This window comes from Rana temporaria, chromosome 9, assembly GCF_905171775.1.
Source record: "Rana temporaria chromosome 9, aRanTem1.1, whole genome shotgun sequence".
Lineage (NCBI taxonomy): Eukaryota > Metazoa > Chordata > Amphibia > Anura > Ranidae > Rana > Rana temporaria.
Window position 1 is genome coordinate 184,004,834 of NC_053497.1, and position 16,678 is coordinate 184,021,511.

The 16,678-nt window shown below is 52.9% G+C and overlaps 1 protein-coding gene across 2 annotated transcripts in view; it reads right to left on the reverse strand.

Moving 5' to 3' along the window:
• Positions 1–2,096: 2,096 nt before the first annotated feature.
• Positions 2,097–16,678, reverse strand: part of GPR4 (G protein-coupled receptor 4) — a 29,510-nt gene continuing 14,928 nt past the window's right edge. For both annotated transcript variants that reach the window (XM_040325070.1, XM_040325071.1), the window contains exon 2: positions 2,097–3,394. In XM_040325070.1, the coding sequence (XP_040181004.1) occupies positions 2,158–3,267 (1,110 nt within the window). In that variant the 5' untranslated portion in view covers positions 3,268–3,394 and the 3' untranslated portion in view covers positions 2,097–2,157. The remainder of the gene's footprint in view (positions 3,395–16,678) is intronic.

Genomic DNA, 16,678 nt, shown 5'->3' on the forward strand with positions numbered 1-16,678 from the left:
GAGGGATCCTATGGGTGACCCGTGTAGTAGAGGGATCTATAGGCGCCCGTGTAGTAGAGGGATCCTATAGGTGGCCCGTGTAGTAAAGGGATCCTATAGGTGGCCCGTGTAGTAAAGGGATCCTTTAGGCGCCCCGTGTAGTAGAGGGATCCTATAGGTGGCCCGTGTAGTAGAGGGATCCTATAGGTGGCCCGTGTAGTATAGGGATCCTATAGGTGGCCCGTGTAGTAGAGGGATCCTAACTATAGGCGGCGTGTGTAGTAGAGGGATCCTATAGGCGCCCTGTGTAGTAGAGGGAGTCTATAGGCGGCCCGTGTAGGGATCCTATAGGCGCCCTGTGTAGTAGAGGGATCCTATAGGTGGCCTGTGTAGTAGAGGGATCCTATAGGCGGCCTGTGTAGTAGAGGGATCCTATAGGCGACCTGTGTAGTAGAGGGATCCTATAGGTGACCCGTGTAGTAGAGGGATACTATAGGCGGCCTGTGTAGTAGAGGGATCCTATAGGTGACCCGTGTAGTAGAGGGATACTATAGGCGGCCCGTGTAGTAGAGGGATCCTATAGGCGGCCCGTGTAGGGATTCTATAGGTGGGCCGTGTAGTAGAGGGGTCCTATAGGCGGCGTGTGTAGTAGAGGGGTCCTATAGGCGGCCCGTGTAGTAGAGGGATCCTATAGGTGCCCCGTGTAGTAGAGGGATCCTATAGGCGGCCGTGTAGTAGAGGGATCCCATAGGCGGCCCGTGTAGTAGAGGGATCCTATAGGCAGCCCGTGTAGTAGAGGGATTATATAGGCGCCCAAGTAGTAGAGGGATCCTATAGGCGGCCCGTGTAGTAGAGGGATCCTATAGGCGCCCCGTGTAGTAGAGGGGTCCTATAGGCGGCCCGTGTAGTAGAGGGATCCTATAGGTGCCCCGTGTAGTAGAGGGATCCTATAGGTGCCCCGTGTAGTAGAGGGATCCTATAGGTGGCCTGTGTAGTAGAGGGATCCTATGGGTGACCCGTGTAGTAGAGGGATCTATAGGCGCCCCGTGTAGTAGAGGGGTCCTATAGGCGGCCCGTGTAGTAGAGGGATCCTATAGGTGACCGTGTAGTAGAGGGGTCCTATAGGCGGCCCGTGTAGTAGAGGGGTCCTATAGGCGGCCCGTGTAGTAGAGGGGTCCTATAGGCGGCCCGTGTAGTAGAGGGATCCTATAGGCGGCCCGTGTAGTAGAGGGATCCTATAGGCGGCCCGTGTATTAGAGGGATCCTATAGGCGCCCCCTGTAGTAGAGGGATCCTATAGGCGCCCCGTGTAGTAGAGGGATCCTATAGGCGCCCAGTGTAGTAGAGGGATCCTATAGGCGGCCCGTGTAGTAGAGGGATCCTATAGGTGGCCCGTGTAGTAGAGGGATCCTATAGGTGGCCCGTGTAGTAGAGGGATCCTATAGGCGGCCCGTGTAGTAGAGGGATCCTATAGGTGCCCCGTGTAGAAGAGGGATCCTATAGGCGCCCCGTGTAGTAGAGGGATCCTCTAGGTGGCCCGTGCAGTATATGGATCCTATAGGCGGCCCGTGTAGTAGAGGGATCCTATAGGTGGCCCGTGTAGTATATGGATCCTATAGGTGGCCCGTGTAGTAGAGGGATCCTATAGGTGGCCCGTGTAGTATATGGATCCTATAGGCGGCCCGTGTAGTAGAGGGATCCTATAGGCGCCCCCCGTGTAGTAGAGGGATCCTATAGGCGGCCCGTGTAGGGATCCTATAGGTGGGCGGCGTGCGTGAATATGATGGCGGTTCGTGTTTGGCGGTGGCAGAGCAGCCGGTGAAGGGCGATGAGCGGCAGATTCTTGGCACGGCGGAGGTGTAATGTGTGGCCTGGTACAGCCCGCTCCTCCGCCAGTGACAGCTGTGTACTCCTCGCTCACCCTCTCCCCTGTTCCCATGTAACTCGATTGCCCCGGTCCTCTCGGCGGCGTCTGCGTAAGCTGCGCTGACTCAGCAGACAGATGGCAGACTCTGCAGACTATTCCATCCTTCCACCTGCAGATCATCGCCCACACTCTCCCCGGCGTGCCGTACGGTCACGCCGCGCTCACATAATAACCGACACTTTATCCTGGAAGATGTTGGAATAATTTATTGCATTGTGCAGATTCTCCCCGTCGCCCGTCTGCCCTCCTGGCTCATACTATGGAGGCGGCCCGTCTTCCAGCCATTTCCACCATCCCCATTTCTTCTCCTCGATATCCCATCCCCCGCCCTTCCCCTCCCCTGTCCAACCAGCCAGTTCTGTCCTTCCCCATCACCCACGCCACCACCCGCCCTATCGCCTTTGCCACCTCCCCTCTTGCCCCAGGGCAGGCCAGGCAGTAAAGGGCGGGATCTGCGACACAGTTCAGGGTGGCCATGGCCAGTGCCGCGTGGTATGCAGGGAAGAGCCTTTCCTCGAGGGCGCAGCTTTTGCCCTCCGCCCCCGCGTCTCCGCTGATCAGAAACACCACGCTGCGCAGGAGCAGCAGCACGTAATAGGGCCCGTAACACAGGAGGGCCACACATGGGAGGCCCAGCGCCAGTCTTCGCACTCTCCTCTTCTCCCTTCGCTCACACGACGCGCTGTCCTTCAGGGCCCGCAGTAATCCGGCATAACACAGCAGCATGATCCCCCAGGGCAATAAAAATCCCGCTAGTACCCTCCCCACGTTGGCCAGGGCGTCCGCCGTTCCTGAGAGGGGGTAGCTCTCGTAGCAGAAGGTGTGGTTGTAGCGGTCCCGGGTGATCGCGTCGCTGAACAAGGGCGGGGTATTGGCGGCCAGTTCGACGACCCAGACCAGCGCGGAGATGGCGGCGGCCGAACGGATGGGCCTGGCGCCGGGGAAGCGCAGCGGGTGTGCCACCGCCAGGTATCGGTCCGCAGAGACGCAGGACAGGAAGGCCGCTCCCACGTACAGATTGGTGTAGAAGACGAATCCAAAAAGTCGGCAGGCCCCCGGCCCGTAGCCCCATACGTCCCGCCGCAGGTAATAGTCTGTCCATGGTGGAAGGGCGCAAATAAGGAGGAGATCGGAGAGGCTGAGGTTCAGCAGGTACACTCCCAGTTCTTTACCTTTCCGCACCTGAATCCAGGCTGCCCACAGCGCCAGCAGATTGGCCGGAAGACCGACCACAAACACCACGGCATAGAGGGACGGAGGAAGGACCCCATCCAGATCTGAGTCCACGTTGCAGGCCTCCCGGGTGGTGTTAGTCATGGTGAAGGGAAGGGAAGGCGCCAGATGACAACCAGTTGTGTCCATTCACTTGTCCGCTGCACGTCGCTCCTCCTCCTTTCTGCCCCTTGTAGGGCGCTTTGTGCTATATGGGGGTTCATTTATGGGGCATTTCCTTCTTCAGGACTCCTCGGGGGCGGGACCATCACTGCGTCTGTAGGAAGAGAATATCAGAGGATGAGAAATTGCATATAGGCTGAGAAGAGGAGTTTTCATAGACTGCACTGACCAATAGGAACCTGTCTATACCAGGGATCCTCAAACCACGGCCCTCCAGCTGTTGTAGAACTACACGTCCCATGAGGCATTGTAACTCACAGACATGACTGGGCATGATGGGAATTGTAGTTCCTGAACAACTGGAGGGCCGTAGTTTCTATACCGACCAGCAGGGGTCTTGTGTAGGATCCATTATAGAGAAGGCAAGATGCTCATGTACAAGGGGTAGGCTGAGGGAAGGTAGCTAGGAAGTGGTGGTAGGTACTCTGTGAGAGGAGGGGCAATTTTAGGGGCAGGTAGGCAATTATTAAGGGTAGTGAGGAAGCAGTGGTGGGTACTCTGTGACAAGAGGGGCAATTATTAGGGGTAGGTAGTGAGGAAGTAGTGGTAGGTACTCCGTGAGAGGAGGGGAAGTTATTATGGGTAGTGAGGAAGCAGTGGTAAGTACTCTGTGAGAGGAGGGGCAATTATATGGGGTAGGTAGTGAGGAAACGGTGGTAAGTACTCTGTGAGAGGAGGGGCAATTATATGGGGTAGGTAGTGAGGAAGCAGTGGTAGGTACTCCGTGAGAGAAGGGGAAGTTATTATGAATAGTGAGAAAGCAGTGGTAGATACTCTGTGAGAGGAGGGGCAATTGTTAGGGGTATGGGGTGAGGAAGGTACTCTGAGAGGAGGGGCAATTATTATGGGTATGTAGTGAGGAAGCAGTGGTAGGTACTCTGTGAGGAGGGCAGTTATATGGGGTAGGTAGTGAGGAAGCAGTGGTAAGTACTCTGTGAGAGGAGGGGCAATTATATGGGGTAGGTAGTGAGGAAGCAGTGGGAGGAGGGGCAATTATATGGGGTAGGTAGTGAGGAAGCAGTGGTAGGTGATTAGTGGGAGGAGGGGCAATTATTAGGGGTAGGTAGTGAGGGAGCAGTGGTAGGTGCTCAGTGGGAGGAGGGACAATCATTAGGGGTAGGTAGTGAGGAAGCAGTGGTAAGTACTCTGTGAGAGGAGGGGCAATTATATGGGGTAGGTAGTGAGGGAGCAGTGGCAGTATACTGTATATTGGAATGGGGAATATCCTTGCATACAGAAGGGGAGGTAGCCGCCTCCTCCCTCCTGGGTGACGGCCCAATGATGGTCCTCTATATAAGGCCGCTTCTCTAGATGTAAGGTATCTGACCTCAGCTTTACTTACCTGAGCCCCGAATTTCCAAGGGCGCGATCCCGCGTCGTTCTCCCCATGGCTGATCGGCTCTTCATTGGATAGATTGATAGCTGCGCAGCCATTGGCTCCCTCTGCTGTCAATCAAATCCAATAACGTGGACCCCTGTAAGGTAACCCCCTCGGGAGAGCGCTTCCAAGAGGGGGTTATCTCTTGTGGGGAAGAGCCGCCGTGGGACCCCAGAAGAGAAGGATTGGGGCCACTTTGTGCAAAACGAGCTGCACAGTGGAGGTAAGTAATAACATGTTTCTTTTATTTTGTATTGAACTTTTAGTATCACTTTATATACTTTGTTTGTAGCCTGAGATCCGGTATATGCGGGTGCTATATTGGTGAACGTCTTCATGACAAATGAGGGGAACTTCCTGCTCTTCTCTAATATAAACAGTTTCGGGGTCCTTATCCCTTCTGGGATGATCTCATGAAAAAATATTCCAAGTACAGGCAGCAGGAATTACACATACCGGGGTCGTGGCCGGACATTACCCATACCGGGGTCGTGGCCGGGCATTACACATACCGGAGTCGTGGCCGGGCATTACACATACCGGAGTCGTGGCCGGGCATTACACATACTGGGGTTGTGGCCGGGCATTACACATACCGGGGTCGTGGCCAGGGATTACACATACCGGGGTCGTGGCCGGGCATTACACATACTGGGGTTGTGGCCGGGCATTACACATACCGGGGTCGTGGCCAGGGATTACACATACCGGGGTCGTGGCCGGGCATTACCCATACCGGGGTCGTGGCCGGGGATTACACATACCGGGGTCGTGGCCGGGGATTACACATAGCGGGGTCGTGGCCGGGCATTACACATACCGGGGTCGTGGCCGGGGATTACCCATACCGGGGTCGTGGCCGGGGATTACACATACCGGGGTCGTGGCCGGGCATTACCCATACCGGGGTCGTGGCCGGGCATTACCCATACCGGGGTCGTGGCCGGGCATTACCCATACCGGGGTCGTGGCCGGGGATTACACATACCGGGGTCGTGGCAAAACTTGGGGTACAATGGCATCACATAGAGCACAGTGGCAAAACTTGGGGCACAGTTGCAGCACTTGTGGCAACATTTGGGGCGCAGTGGCAGCATTTGGGGCGCAGTGGCAGCACTTGGGGCACAGTGGCAACATTTGGGGCACAGTGGCAACATTTGGGGCACATGGGGTACAGTGGCAACATTTGGGGCACAGTGGCAGCACTTAAGGCACAGTGGCAACATTTGGGGAACAGTGGCAGCACTTGGGGCTCAGTGGTAACGTTTGGGACACAGTGGCAGCACATGTGACACAGTGGCAGCATTTGGGGCACAGTGGCTGCTTTTGGTACAGTGGTTGCAATTGATGTTTTTTTCCCCCAGAATATTTCAGTTTTTTTGCCCCCCAAAAAATTTTGAGCGCCAGCTGCCCCTGTTCCAGATTCTCTGAGCTGTGAGATCGGCCCAATGGTGGTCCTCTATATAAGGCCTCTTCTCTAGATGTAAGGTATCTGACCTCAGCTATCCTGTCATGGAGACATCAGGCAGCCTTTCTAGCAGGGCCCCCTTCCCACCCTCGGGCCCCAAGCAGATGCATGGCTTGTTATGTCTGTATCTGATGTGATTGATCTCGGGCCTCATGAGACGGTATCTGATGACACCATTGTGGGACCCGAGGAGGGGCTCATCTCTCACATGAATGGAATGGCCGGGACATATTTGGAGAATTCTCCTCAGGATATGACAATGTGTCTTCAGTGCTGGAAATGAATAGGATTGGGATGTGAATGGAATGCATTTGTTGTTTCTTCTATCCGAGATCTAAACATTGACTTTGGTTTATTTCCCGTCTCTCCAGTGCTGCCGCGGTGACCGTCCTCCGCACTCTGCAGACAATCCGAAGATCCTGTGTGTGGAACCCGGTGGTGAGCCGCACATTTCTACTCCTTATTTGACATTTATAGAGTTGCCATTCATAGATTGCAAGAATTCAGACATTCATGAACCTTTGAGTGTGAGACTTGGGATGGTAACATGGGATAGACTGCAACCAAATTCTACACCAAGTTTTACCAACCGGGAACCCCCGGGTCCTGTGAGAGATCCTCAGGGGTTCTGTCACTGCCCACTGTATCTGTGTATTCCTATCTGCCCAATAACCCGCCACAGACTACCGCCGCCACAGATTTGTGTCTCCGCCAAATGGTGCCTTCAGTTTTAGTACCTGAGGACCACCTGGTGGATGGATATCAGCCCTATGGTTCCGGCATCTGAGGTCACCATTGGGAGCAGCATGGAAGGAGAGGAGTCGCTCATCTCTCTCATGGAAGTATAAGACGAACATACACCCCCCCCCCTGATGCTACTCAGACAAAATCTGGAGCCCCCCAAGCTAAAATGTAAAAAAATGTTACTTATTCATAGCAAACCTGAGCCTGGGACAATAGAAACAACCACCTGGAGGAAATTTACTTCACATCAGAGGTCCTCCCAACACATGAGAGGTCCCCCATAACATCAGAGGTTCCTCATCACATCAGAGGTCCTCCCATCACATCAGAGGTCTCCCCATCACATCAGAGGTTCCTCATCACATCAGAGGTTCTCCCAACACATCAGAGGTCCCCCCCATCACATCAGAGGTCCCCCTCATCACATCAGAGGTCCTCCCAACACATCAGAGGTTCCTCGTCACATCAGAGGTCCCCCCCATCACATCAGAGGGTCCCCCCATCACATCAGAGGTTCCTCGTCACATCAGAGGTCCTCCCAACACATGAGAGGTCCCCCCATCACATCAGAGGTCCTCCATTACATCAGAGGTTCCCCCATCACATCAGAGGTTCCTCATCACATCAGAGGTTCTCCCCATCACATCAGAGGTCCCCCCATCACATCAGAGGTCCTCCCATCACATCAGAGGTCCCCCCCATCACATCAGAGGTCCCCCCCATCACATCAGAGGTTCCCCCATCACATCAGAGGTTCCTCATCACATCAGAGGTCCTCCCATCACATCAGAGGTTCCCCCATCACATCAGAGGTTCCTCCATCACATCAGAGGTTCCTCCATCACATCAGAGGTTCCTCCATCACATCAGAGGTTCCCCCATCACATCAGAGGTTCCTCCATCACATCAGAGGTTCTCCATCACATCAGAGGTTCCCCCATCACATCAGAGGTTCCTCATCACACCAGAGGTCCCCCCATCACATCAGAGGCCCCCCCCCCATCACATCAGAGGTCCCCCTATCACATCAGAGGTTCCTCATCACATCAGAGGTTCCCCCATCACATCAGAGGTTCCCCCATCACATCAGAGGTTCCTCCATCAAATCAGAGGTTCCCCCATCACATCAGAGGTTCCCCCATTACATCAGAGGTTCCTCATCACATCAGAGGTTCTCCATCACATCAGAGGTTCCCCCATCACATCAGAGGTTCCCCCATCACATCAGAGGTTCCTCATCACATCAGAGGTTCCCCCATCACATCAGAGGTTCCCCCATCCCATCAGAGGTTCCCTCATCACATCAGAGGTTCCTCATCACATCAGAGGTTCCTCATCACATCAGAGGTTCCTCATCACATCAGAGGTTCCTCATCACATCACAACAAACTGGACACCATCTCCCATCCTGGGACAAATCATCGCCCCTAGCTCCAAAGTCAAAAGTCTGGGAGTCACGTTTGACACCTTCATGACAATGGACGCACAAATAGGGTCAGTAGTCAGCGGGGCGCACCATTTGATGCGCCTACTACGCAGACTGATTCCATTTATTCCCAAAGAAGACGTAGCAGTCGTGGTGGGATCTATCGTGAATTCCAGACTGGACTATGCAAATGCCCTTTACCTCGGGCTACCCAAGTACCAAATCGCTCGTCTCCAAGTCGTACAGAATACGGCCGCTAGACTGGTGACTGGGAAAAAATCTTGGGAATCAATCTCACCTTCACTGAGATCCCTTCACTGGCTGCCAGTGAAAGACAGAATTGCATTCAAAGCACTCTGCCTGACACATAAGTGCATCCATGGGAAGGCTCCTAGATATCTATGCGACAAGATCAAACCGCACAATTGCAGCCGCATTCTGCGTTCCACCGACCAAAATCTGGTCAAGGTTCCTATAACCAAATACAAGTCCAAAGGAGAAAGAAGGTTTGCTTTCCAGGGCCCCAGGCTTTGGAATGCTTTACCAACCAGCATTCGGTTGGAGCAAAACCACCTGTCTTTCAGAGGGCAGATCAAAACCCTGCTTTTCTGAAAGGCATGAGACACAAACAACAAGCGCCCAGAGGCGATTCAGTTCGCATGTGCCGCGCTATATAAGTTTTTTTCATTCATTTCATTCATTCACATCAGAGGTCCCTCATCACATCAGAGGTTCCTCATCACATCAAGGCCCCCCATCACATCAGAGGTCCTCCCATCACATCAGAGGTTCCTCATCACATCAGAGGTTCCCCCATCACATCAGAGGTTCCTCATCACATCAGAGGTTCCCCCATCACATCAGAGGTCCTCCCAACACATCAGAGGTCCCCCCATCACATCAGAGGTTCCTCATCACATCAGAGGTCCTCCATTACATCAGAGGTCCTCCCAACACATCAGAGGTCCTCCCAACACATACGAGGTCTCCCCATCACATCAGAGGCCTCCCCATCACATCAGAGGTTCTCCCAACACATCAGAGGTTCCTCATCACATCAGAGATCCTCCCATCACATCAGAGGTTCCTCATCACATCAGAGGGTCCCCCATCACATCAGAGGTTCCTCATCACATCAGAGGTTCCCCCATCACATCAGAGGTCCTCCCAACACATCAGAGGTCCCCCCATCACATCAGAGGTTCCTCATCACATCAGAGGTCCTCCATTACATCAGAGGTCCTCCCAACACATCAGAGGTCCTCCCAACACATACGAGGTCTCCCCATCACATCAGAGGCCTCCCCATCACATCAGAGGTTCTCCCACCACATCAGAGGTCCTCCCATCACATCAGAGGTCCCCCCATCACATCAGAGGTTCCTCATCACATCAGAGGTTCCCTCATCACATCAGAGGGTCCCCCATCACATCAGAGGTTCCCCCATAACATCAGAGGTTCCCCCATCACATCAGAGGTTTCTCCCATCACATCAGAGATCCCCCATCACATCAGAGGCCCCCCCCATCACATCAGAGGTCCCCCATCACATCAGAGGTCCCTCATCACATCAGAGGTTCCCCCATCACATCAGAGGTTCCCCCATCACATCAGAGGTTCCCCCATCACATCAGAGGTCCCCCCATCACATCAGAGGTCCCCCCATCACATCAGAGGGTCCCCCATCACATTATTCATATAAGAGACCCCCATCAGCTTAGTGGTTCCCCATCATGTCAGGAGACCCCTCTTCGTGTCAGATACACCCCTATACATCAAAGGCCCCCTATACATCCCAGTGTAGAGTCCCCCAATCAAACAGCCCCCCCACCCATCACAGAGCACCCCAATCACACAGTCCCTCTATCATAGAGTCAGTGATTGGTATGGTGCTGGTGGCCGGCCCGCCCACACCTTGACAACTCATGGCACTGATCGAGAGCACACTGGGTCCCCTGCTCGCAGCACCCCAGGGGAACCCCCGACATCACCCTAGTTGAGAAGCGCTGTCCTAGAATGCATTTCAGCAGCAATCAGCTTCACCTAAAACAACACAAAATGCTTAGAAAGCCAGTGACCTCTCTCCGCTGAATGGCATGTCAAGAATGGCGGGTGAGAGCTTAATGTTATTAGAGGTTTAACATTATTGGAGGTTTAACATTAACATCACGACCCGCCGGCACACCGCTAAGAATAACATTCACACTCCGAAATATAACTCGAGGTTTCCACTCCCCACCAATGAGCACAATGCACTAACGCTACAAAACGGCAATAAGGAACCACGAGTTACAGAATGTCACGCCAAGGGTTCCTGAAGGGTAAAAAAGGCCGAGAAAGTACAACGCCGACCTTTTCCTGTAGGTTCAGTCTGGAATGGATTTCCATTCCCAATAAAAACATTCCATTCATGTTTCGTCCCTTTTCAACAACACTTTTTTCTCCCCCCCCCCCCCCCTGATATTGAAAACACATTGGCAAGTAGTGAAGATAAGTTATCCTAATATAGAGACGTCGGTGTTCTCTACATGATACCGAAGGGGAAGCGAGACTTCCAATGTAGTAACGAGTGAAGATTGGCACAGAGTGTAGAAAGTCCCTACCTAATGACTGGGAAGAGGCGCGCCAACGTAGCGCCCACCTATACCAGAGGTCTGTAGTAGGTAGAGAAACCATAAAGCAAGACACTGAGATCTCTTCTAACACAAAACAAAGTGTAGTGTGACGGGAGGGCCGGTGGAACCCAGAATCCCTTGGAAAGGTTGGGAAACCCTGGTTTCAGCTCCCCATGCACCTCTTGGGCCAGATTCACGTAGCTCAGCGGATCTATAGATCCGCTCGATCTATGTGAATTAAGATCCGCTCCCGCAAGTTTAGGAGGCAAGTGGCTAATTCACAAACCACTTACCTCCAAACTTGCGACGGCGGATCCTAAATCCCCCGGCGGAATTCAAATTCCGCGGCTAGGGGAGTGTCATATTTAAATCAGGCGCGTTCCCGCGCCGATTTAAATGCGCATGCGTCGTCCGTGGAATTTCCCGGCGTGCATTGCTCCCACTGACGTCTCTAGGACGTCAGTGGTTGCGACGTGAGCGGGACTTGCGACGCGCGTGTTCGTGAATCGGCGTACGCAAACGACGTAGGAAAATTCAAATTCGACGCGGGAACGCCGGCTATACTTAACATTGGCTGCGCCTGATAAAAGAAGGGGTAAGTATACGACGGAAAACCGCTATGGAAACGACGTAAGAAGACTGCGACGGGTCCGCGTACGTTCGTGAATTTGCGTATCTCGCTGATTTACATATTATTTATCGTAAATCAGCGGGAACGCCCCCGGCGCCATTTTTAAATTTAAAAAAAAGATCCGACAGTGTAACACAGTGTAACACTGTCAGATCTTAGTCCTATCTATGTGTATGTGATTCTATGAATGAGGCGCATAGATAGGACCAGTGTAAGTCAGAGATATGATGGGGGATCAGGAGATATCTGTAGATAATACACCGGAGTATCTCTTTGTGAATCTGGCCCCTTATGTCTAAGTCACCCTGTGCCGTCCATCCTGGCATTCCCATCCTGGCACAGGGTGACTGAGAAAATAAATCTTGGATTACTTAAAATTGGACAGTAATATTTATCCACCATATCTCCCAGGATAGATGTAAAGACTTTTCCTACTTTGTTTGATTCTGAACTCAACATGTTAGGTGAGAGAGCCGATCACATTGGCCTCTGTACAATGTAGGAGACGGGCCGACTCCTGCTGGAGCTCCTGCTATTGTGAGGAGGTGTCCTCTGTTTATACTTATGATAATGTATCATCTACTGTGTGAAGCTTGGTGACAACAAGTCTGACCTGTAGTGACATCCTGATTTATCATAACAATGGCCAGGAGGGGCACGGAGTCACATCGGCTGCTTTAAAGCGGAGTTCCACCTAAAAGTGGAACTTCCGCTTAATCCACTCCTCGCCCCCTTGCATGTAATTTTTTTTCTATGGTGTGTGTGTGTGTTTTTTTACAACTATTTACACTTCCTTCGTGAAATGGTAGAGGTACAATGTACCCCATTACCAATTCACATGGGGGGGGCCAGGATCTGGGGGTCCCCTTTGTTAAAGGGGTCTTCCAGATTCTGATAAGCCCCCCGCCCGCAGACCCCCACAACCACCGGGCAAGGGTTGTGGGGATGAGGCCCTTGTCCCCATCAACATGGGGACATCCTCCCCATGTTGAGGGCATGTGGCCTGGTACGGTTCAGGAGAGGGGGGGGCCACACTCTGTCCCCCCCTCTTTTCTGCGACCGGCCAGGTTAACGTGCTCGGATAAGGGGTCTGGTGTGGATTTTTGGGGGAACTCCACGCCATTTAAAAAAAAAATTGTGGTGGAGTCCCCCTTAAAATCCACACCAGACCTGAAGGGTCTGGAATGGATATTTGGGGGGAACCCCACGTAATTTTTTTTAAATTGACGGCGGGGTTCCCCTTAATATCCATTCCAGACCTGAAGGGCCTGGTAATTGAATTTGGGGGGACCCCCACGCTTTTTTTTTTTTTTATGAATGAATTCTCTTTGTATTGCCGGGAGCCGACAATTCATTAGAGCCGCAAGTCCGGTTTTAAATGACTTTTTTTCCTTTCAGAAATGACACTTTGTGCAGGGACAGTTCTAAGTACGGGAAACATGCGATATTTCACAGACATACTATACACCCCCCCAGATACAAAATTTAAAGTAATATTTCACTTTTATTGTTTAACTTTTAGCATTATTAAATTCACTACTCCTAAAAAAACTCAGTTTTTAAGATTTTTTTTGCATTGATACACTCCCCTGGTGCAGGAAACCAAACACTCCCCTGGGGCAGGACCCGGGTCCCCAAACACTCCCTTGGGGCAGGAACCGGGTCCCCAAACACTCCCCTGGGGCAGGACCCGGGTCCCCAAACACTCCCCTGGGACAGGACCGGAGTCCCCAAACACTCCCCTGGGACAGGACCCGAGTCCCCAAACACTCCCCTGGGGCAGGACTCGGGTCCCCAAACACTCCCCTGGGGCAGGACCCAGGTCCCCAAACACTCCCCCTGGGGCAGGACCCGGGTCCCCCAAACACTCCCCTGGGGCAGGACACGGGTCCCCAAACACTCCCCTGGGGCAGGACCCGGGTCCCCAAACACTTTTTAGGACAATAACTTGCATATTAGCCTTTAAAATGAGCACTTTAGATTTCAAATGTTCGAGTCCCATAGACTTTAACGGGGTTCTAAAGTTCACACGAACGTTTGGTGTGTTGGCAAGTTCTGGTGCGAACCGAACAGGGGGGGGTGTTCGGCTCATCCCTACTCACCTATACCAGAGGTCTGTATTAGGTAGAGAAACCATAAAGCAAGACACCGGGATCTCCTCTAATACGAAACAAAGTGAATTACCGGCAGAGAGACATTTTATTGGATGTTTCAGTTTTGGTGATGCAACCGAAATCCACAATAACTGTGCCGTAAATGGAGACGAGGGAAAGATCTGCAGATTAAGGGAGGCGGAGTCGATGTATCTGCTCAGTGCGATGCATCCAGATGTGGAATGCAATTGTTTTCCTTTTTTGCATTTCCTGATATTCTCCATTTAAAGTATCAACTCCAGTCCTGTGTGTTGTAATTCTAATAGAAGAGGCAATTTCATTATAACCCCCAACACCCAACCCAATTATAACCCCTAACCCAACACCCAACCCAATTATAACCCCCAACCCAACACCCAACCCAATTATAACCCCCAACCCAACACCCAACCCAATTATAACCCCCAACCCAACCCAATTATAACCCAAACCCAACACCCAACCCAATTATAACCCCCAACCCAACACCCAACCCAATTATAACCCCCAACCCAACACCCAACCCAATTATAACCCCCAACCCAACACCCAACCCAATTATAACCCCCAACCCAACACCCAACAGACCAATGTACTGCATGTGTAGATTTAAAGTGTATCTAACCTCCCACCCAAAGAAAAAATCCCCACTCCGGTCTTCTCCTCAGGATGGCAACCTCTCCCCACTCCGCTCTTCTCCTCAGTATGGCAACCTCCCCCCACTCCGCTCTTCTCCTCAGTATGGCAACCTCTCCCCACTCCGCTCTTCTCCTCAGTATGGCAACCTCTCCCCATTCCGCTCTTCTCCTCAGTATGGCAACCTCACTCCGCTCTTCTCCTCAGTATGACAACCTCTCTCCACTCTGCTCTTCTCAGCATGGCAACCTCTCCGCACTCCACTCTTCTCCTCCAGTATGGCAACCTCTCCCCACTCCGCTCTTCTCCTCAGTATGGCAACCTCTCCCCACTCCGCTCTTCTCCTCAGTATGGCAACCTCTCCCCACTCCGCTCTTCTCAGTATGACAACCTCTCTCCACTCCACTCTTCTCCTCCAGTATGGCAACCTCTCCCCACTCCGCTCTTCTCCTCAGTATGGCAACCTCTCCCCACTCCGCTCTTCTCCTCAGTATGACAACCTCTCCCCACTCCGCTCTTCTCCTCAGTATGACAACCTCTCTCCACTCCACTCTTCTCCTCCAGTATGGCAACCTCTCCCCACTCCGCTCTTCTCCTCAGTATGACAACCTCTCCCCACTCCGCTCTTCTCCTCAGTATGACAACCTCTCTCCACTCCACTCTTCTCCTCCAGTATGGCAACCTCTCCCCACTCCGCTCTTCTCCTCAGTATGGCAACCTCTCCCCACTCCGCTCTTCTCCTCAGTATGGCAACCTCTCCCCACTCCGCTCTTCTCCTCAGTATGGCAACCTCTCCCCACTCCACTCTTCTCCTTAGTATGACAACCTCTCCCCACTCCGCTCTTCTCCTCAGTATGGCAACCTCTCCCCACTCCACTCTTTTCCTTAGTATGACAACCTCTCCCCACTCCACTCTTCTCCTCAGTATGGCAACCTCTCCCCACTCCACTCTTCTCCTCAGTATGACAACCTCTCTCCACTCCACTCTTCTCCTCAGTATGGCAACCTCTCCCCACTCCGCTCTTCTCCTCAGTATGACAATCTCTCTCCACTCCACTCTTCTCAGCATGGCAACCTCTCCACACTCTACTCTTCTCCTCAGTATGGCAACCTCTTCCCCACTCCACTCTTTTCCTTAGTATGGCAACCTCGTCTCATTCCCCTCTTCTCAGTATGTCAACCTCTCCCCACTCCGCTCTTCTCCTCAGTATGACAACCTTTCCCCACTCCGCTCTTCTCCTCAGTATGACAACCTTTCCCCACTCAGCTCTTCTGCTCAGTATGACAACCTCTCCCCACTCCGCTCTTCTCCTCAGTATGACAACCTCTCCCCACTCCGCTCTTCTCCTCAGTATGGCAACCTCTCCCCACTCCACTCTTCTACTCCAGTATGGCAACCTTTCCCAGTCACCTCTTCTACTCAGTATGGCAACCTTTCCCTACCTCCGCTCTTCTCAGCATGGCAACCTCTCAACCTCAGGACGTGACAACAGGAAGAGTAGACAATATATTTAAAACTGGGGAGCCTGGGCCGGGGGGAGCAGAGACTGGTCTATGTATTTTAGAATGAGGCCCAGTCTCATCTTCCCAGGGGGTGTGGGTGGTGCACACTAAAGTGGTGGACTCTGTGATCCCGCGGCTCTCCTCTAACTCTGGCCACCCCTCTCACTTCCTTCGCCCTGGCAAGGCCACAACGGGGCCAATGTAAGGCTGCAATGGGGGCCAATGTAAGGCTGCAATGGGGGCCATTGCAAGGCTGCAATGGGGGCCAATGTAAGGCTGCAATGGGGGCCAATGTAAGGCTGCAATGGGGGCCATTGTAAGGCTGCAATAGGGGCCAATGTAAGGCTGCAATGGGGGCCAATGTAAGGCTGCAATGGGGGCCAATGTAAGGCTGCAATGGGGGCCAATGTAAGGCTGCAATAGGGGCCATTGTAAGGCTGCAATGGGGGCCAATGTAAGGCTGCAATGGGGGCCATTGTAAGGCTGCAATGGGGGCCATTGTAAGGCTGCAATGGGGGCCAATGTAAGGCTGCAATGGGGGCCAATGTAAGGCTGCAATGGGGGCCAATGTAAGGCTGCAATGGGGGCCAATGTAAGGCTGCAATGGGGGCCAATGTAAGGCTGCAATGGGGGCCAATGTAAGGCTGCAATGGGGGCCATTGTAAGGCTGCAATGGGGGCCATTGTAAGGCTGCAATGGGGGCCAATGTAAGGCTGCCAAGGGGGCCAATGTAAGGCTGCAATGGGGGCCAATGTAAGGCTGCAATGGGGGCCAATGTAAGGCTGCAATGGGGGCCAATGTAAGGCTGCAATGGGGCCAATGTAAGGCTGCAATGGGGCCAATG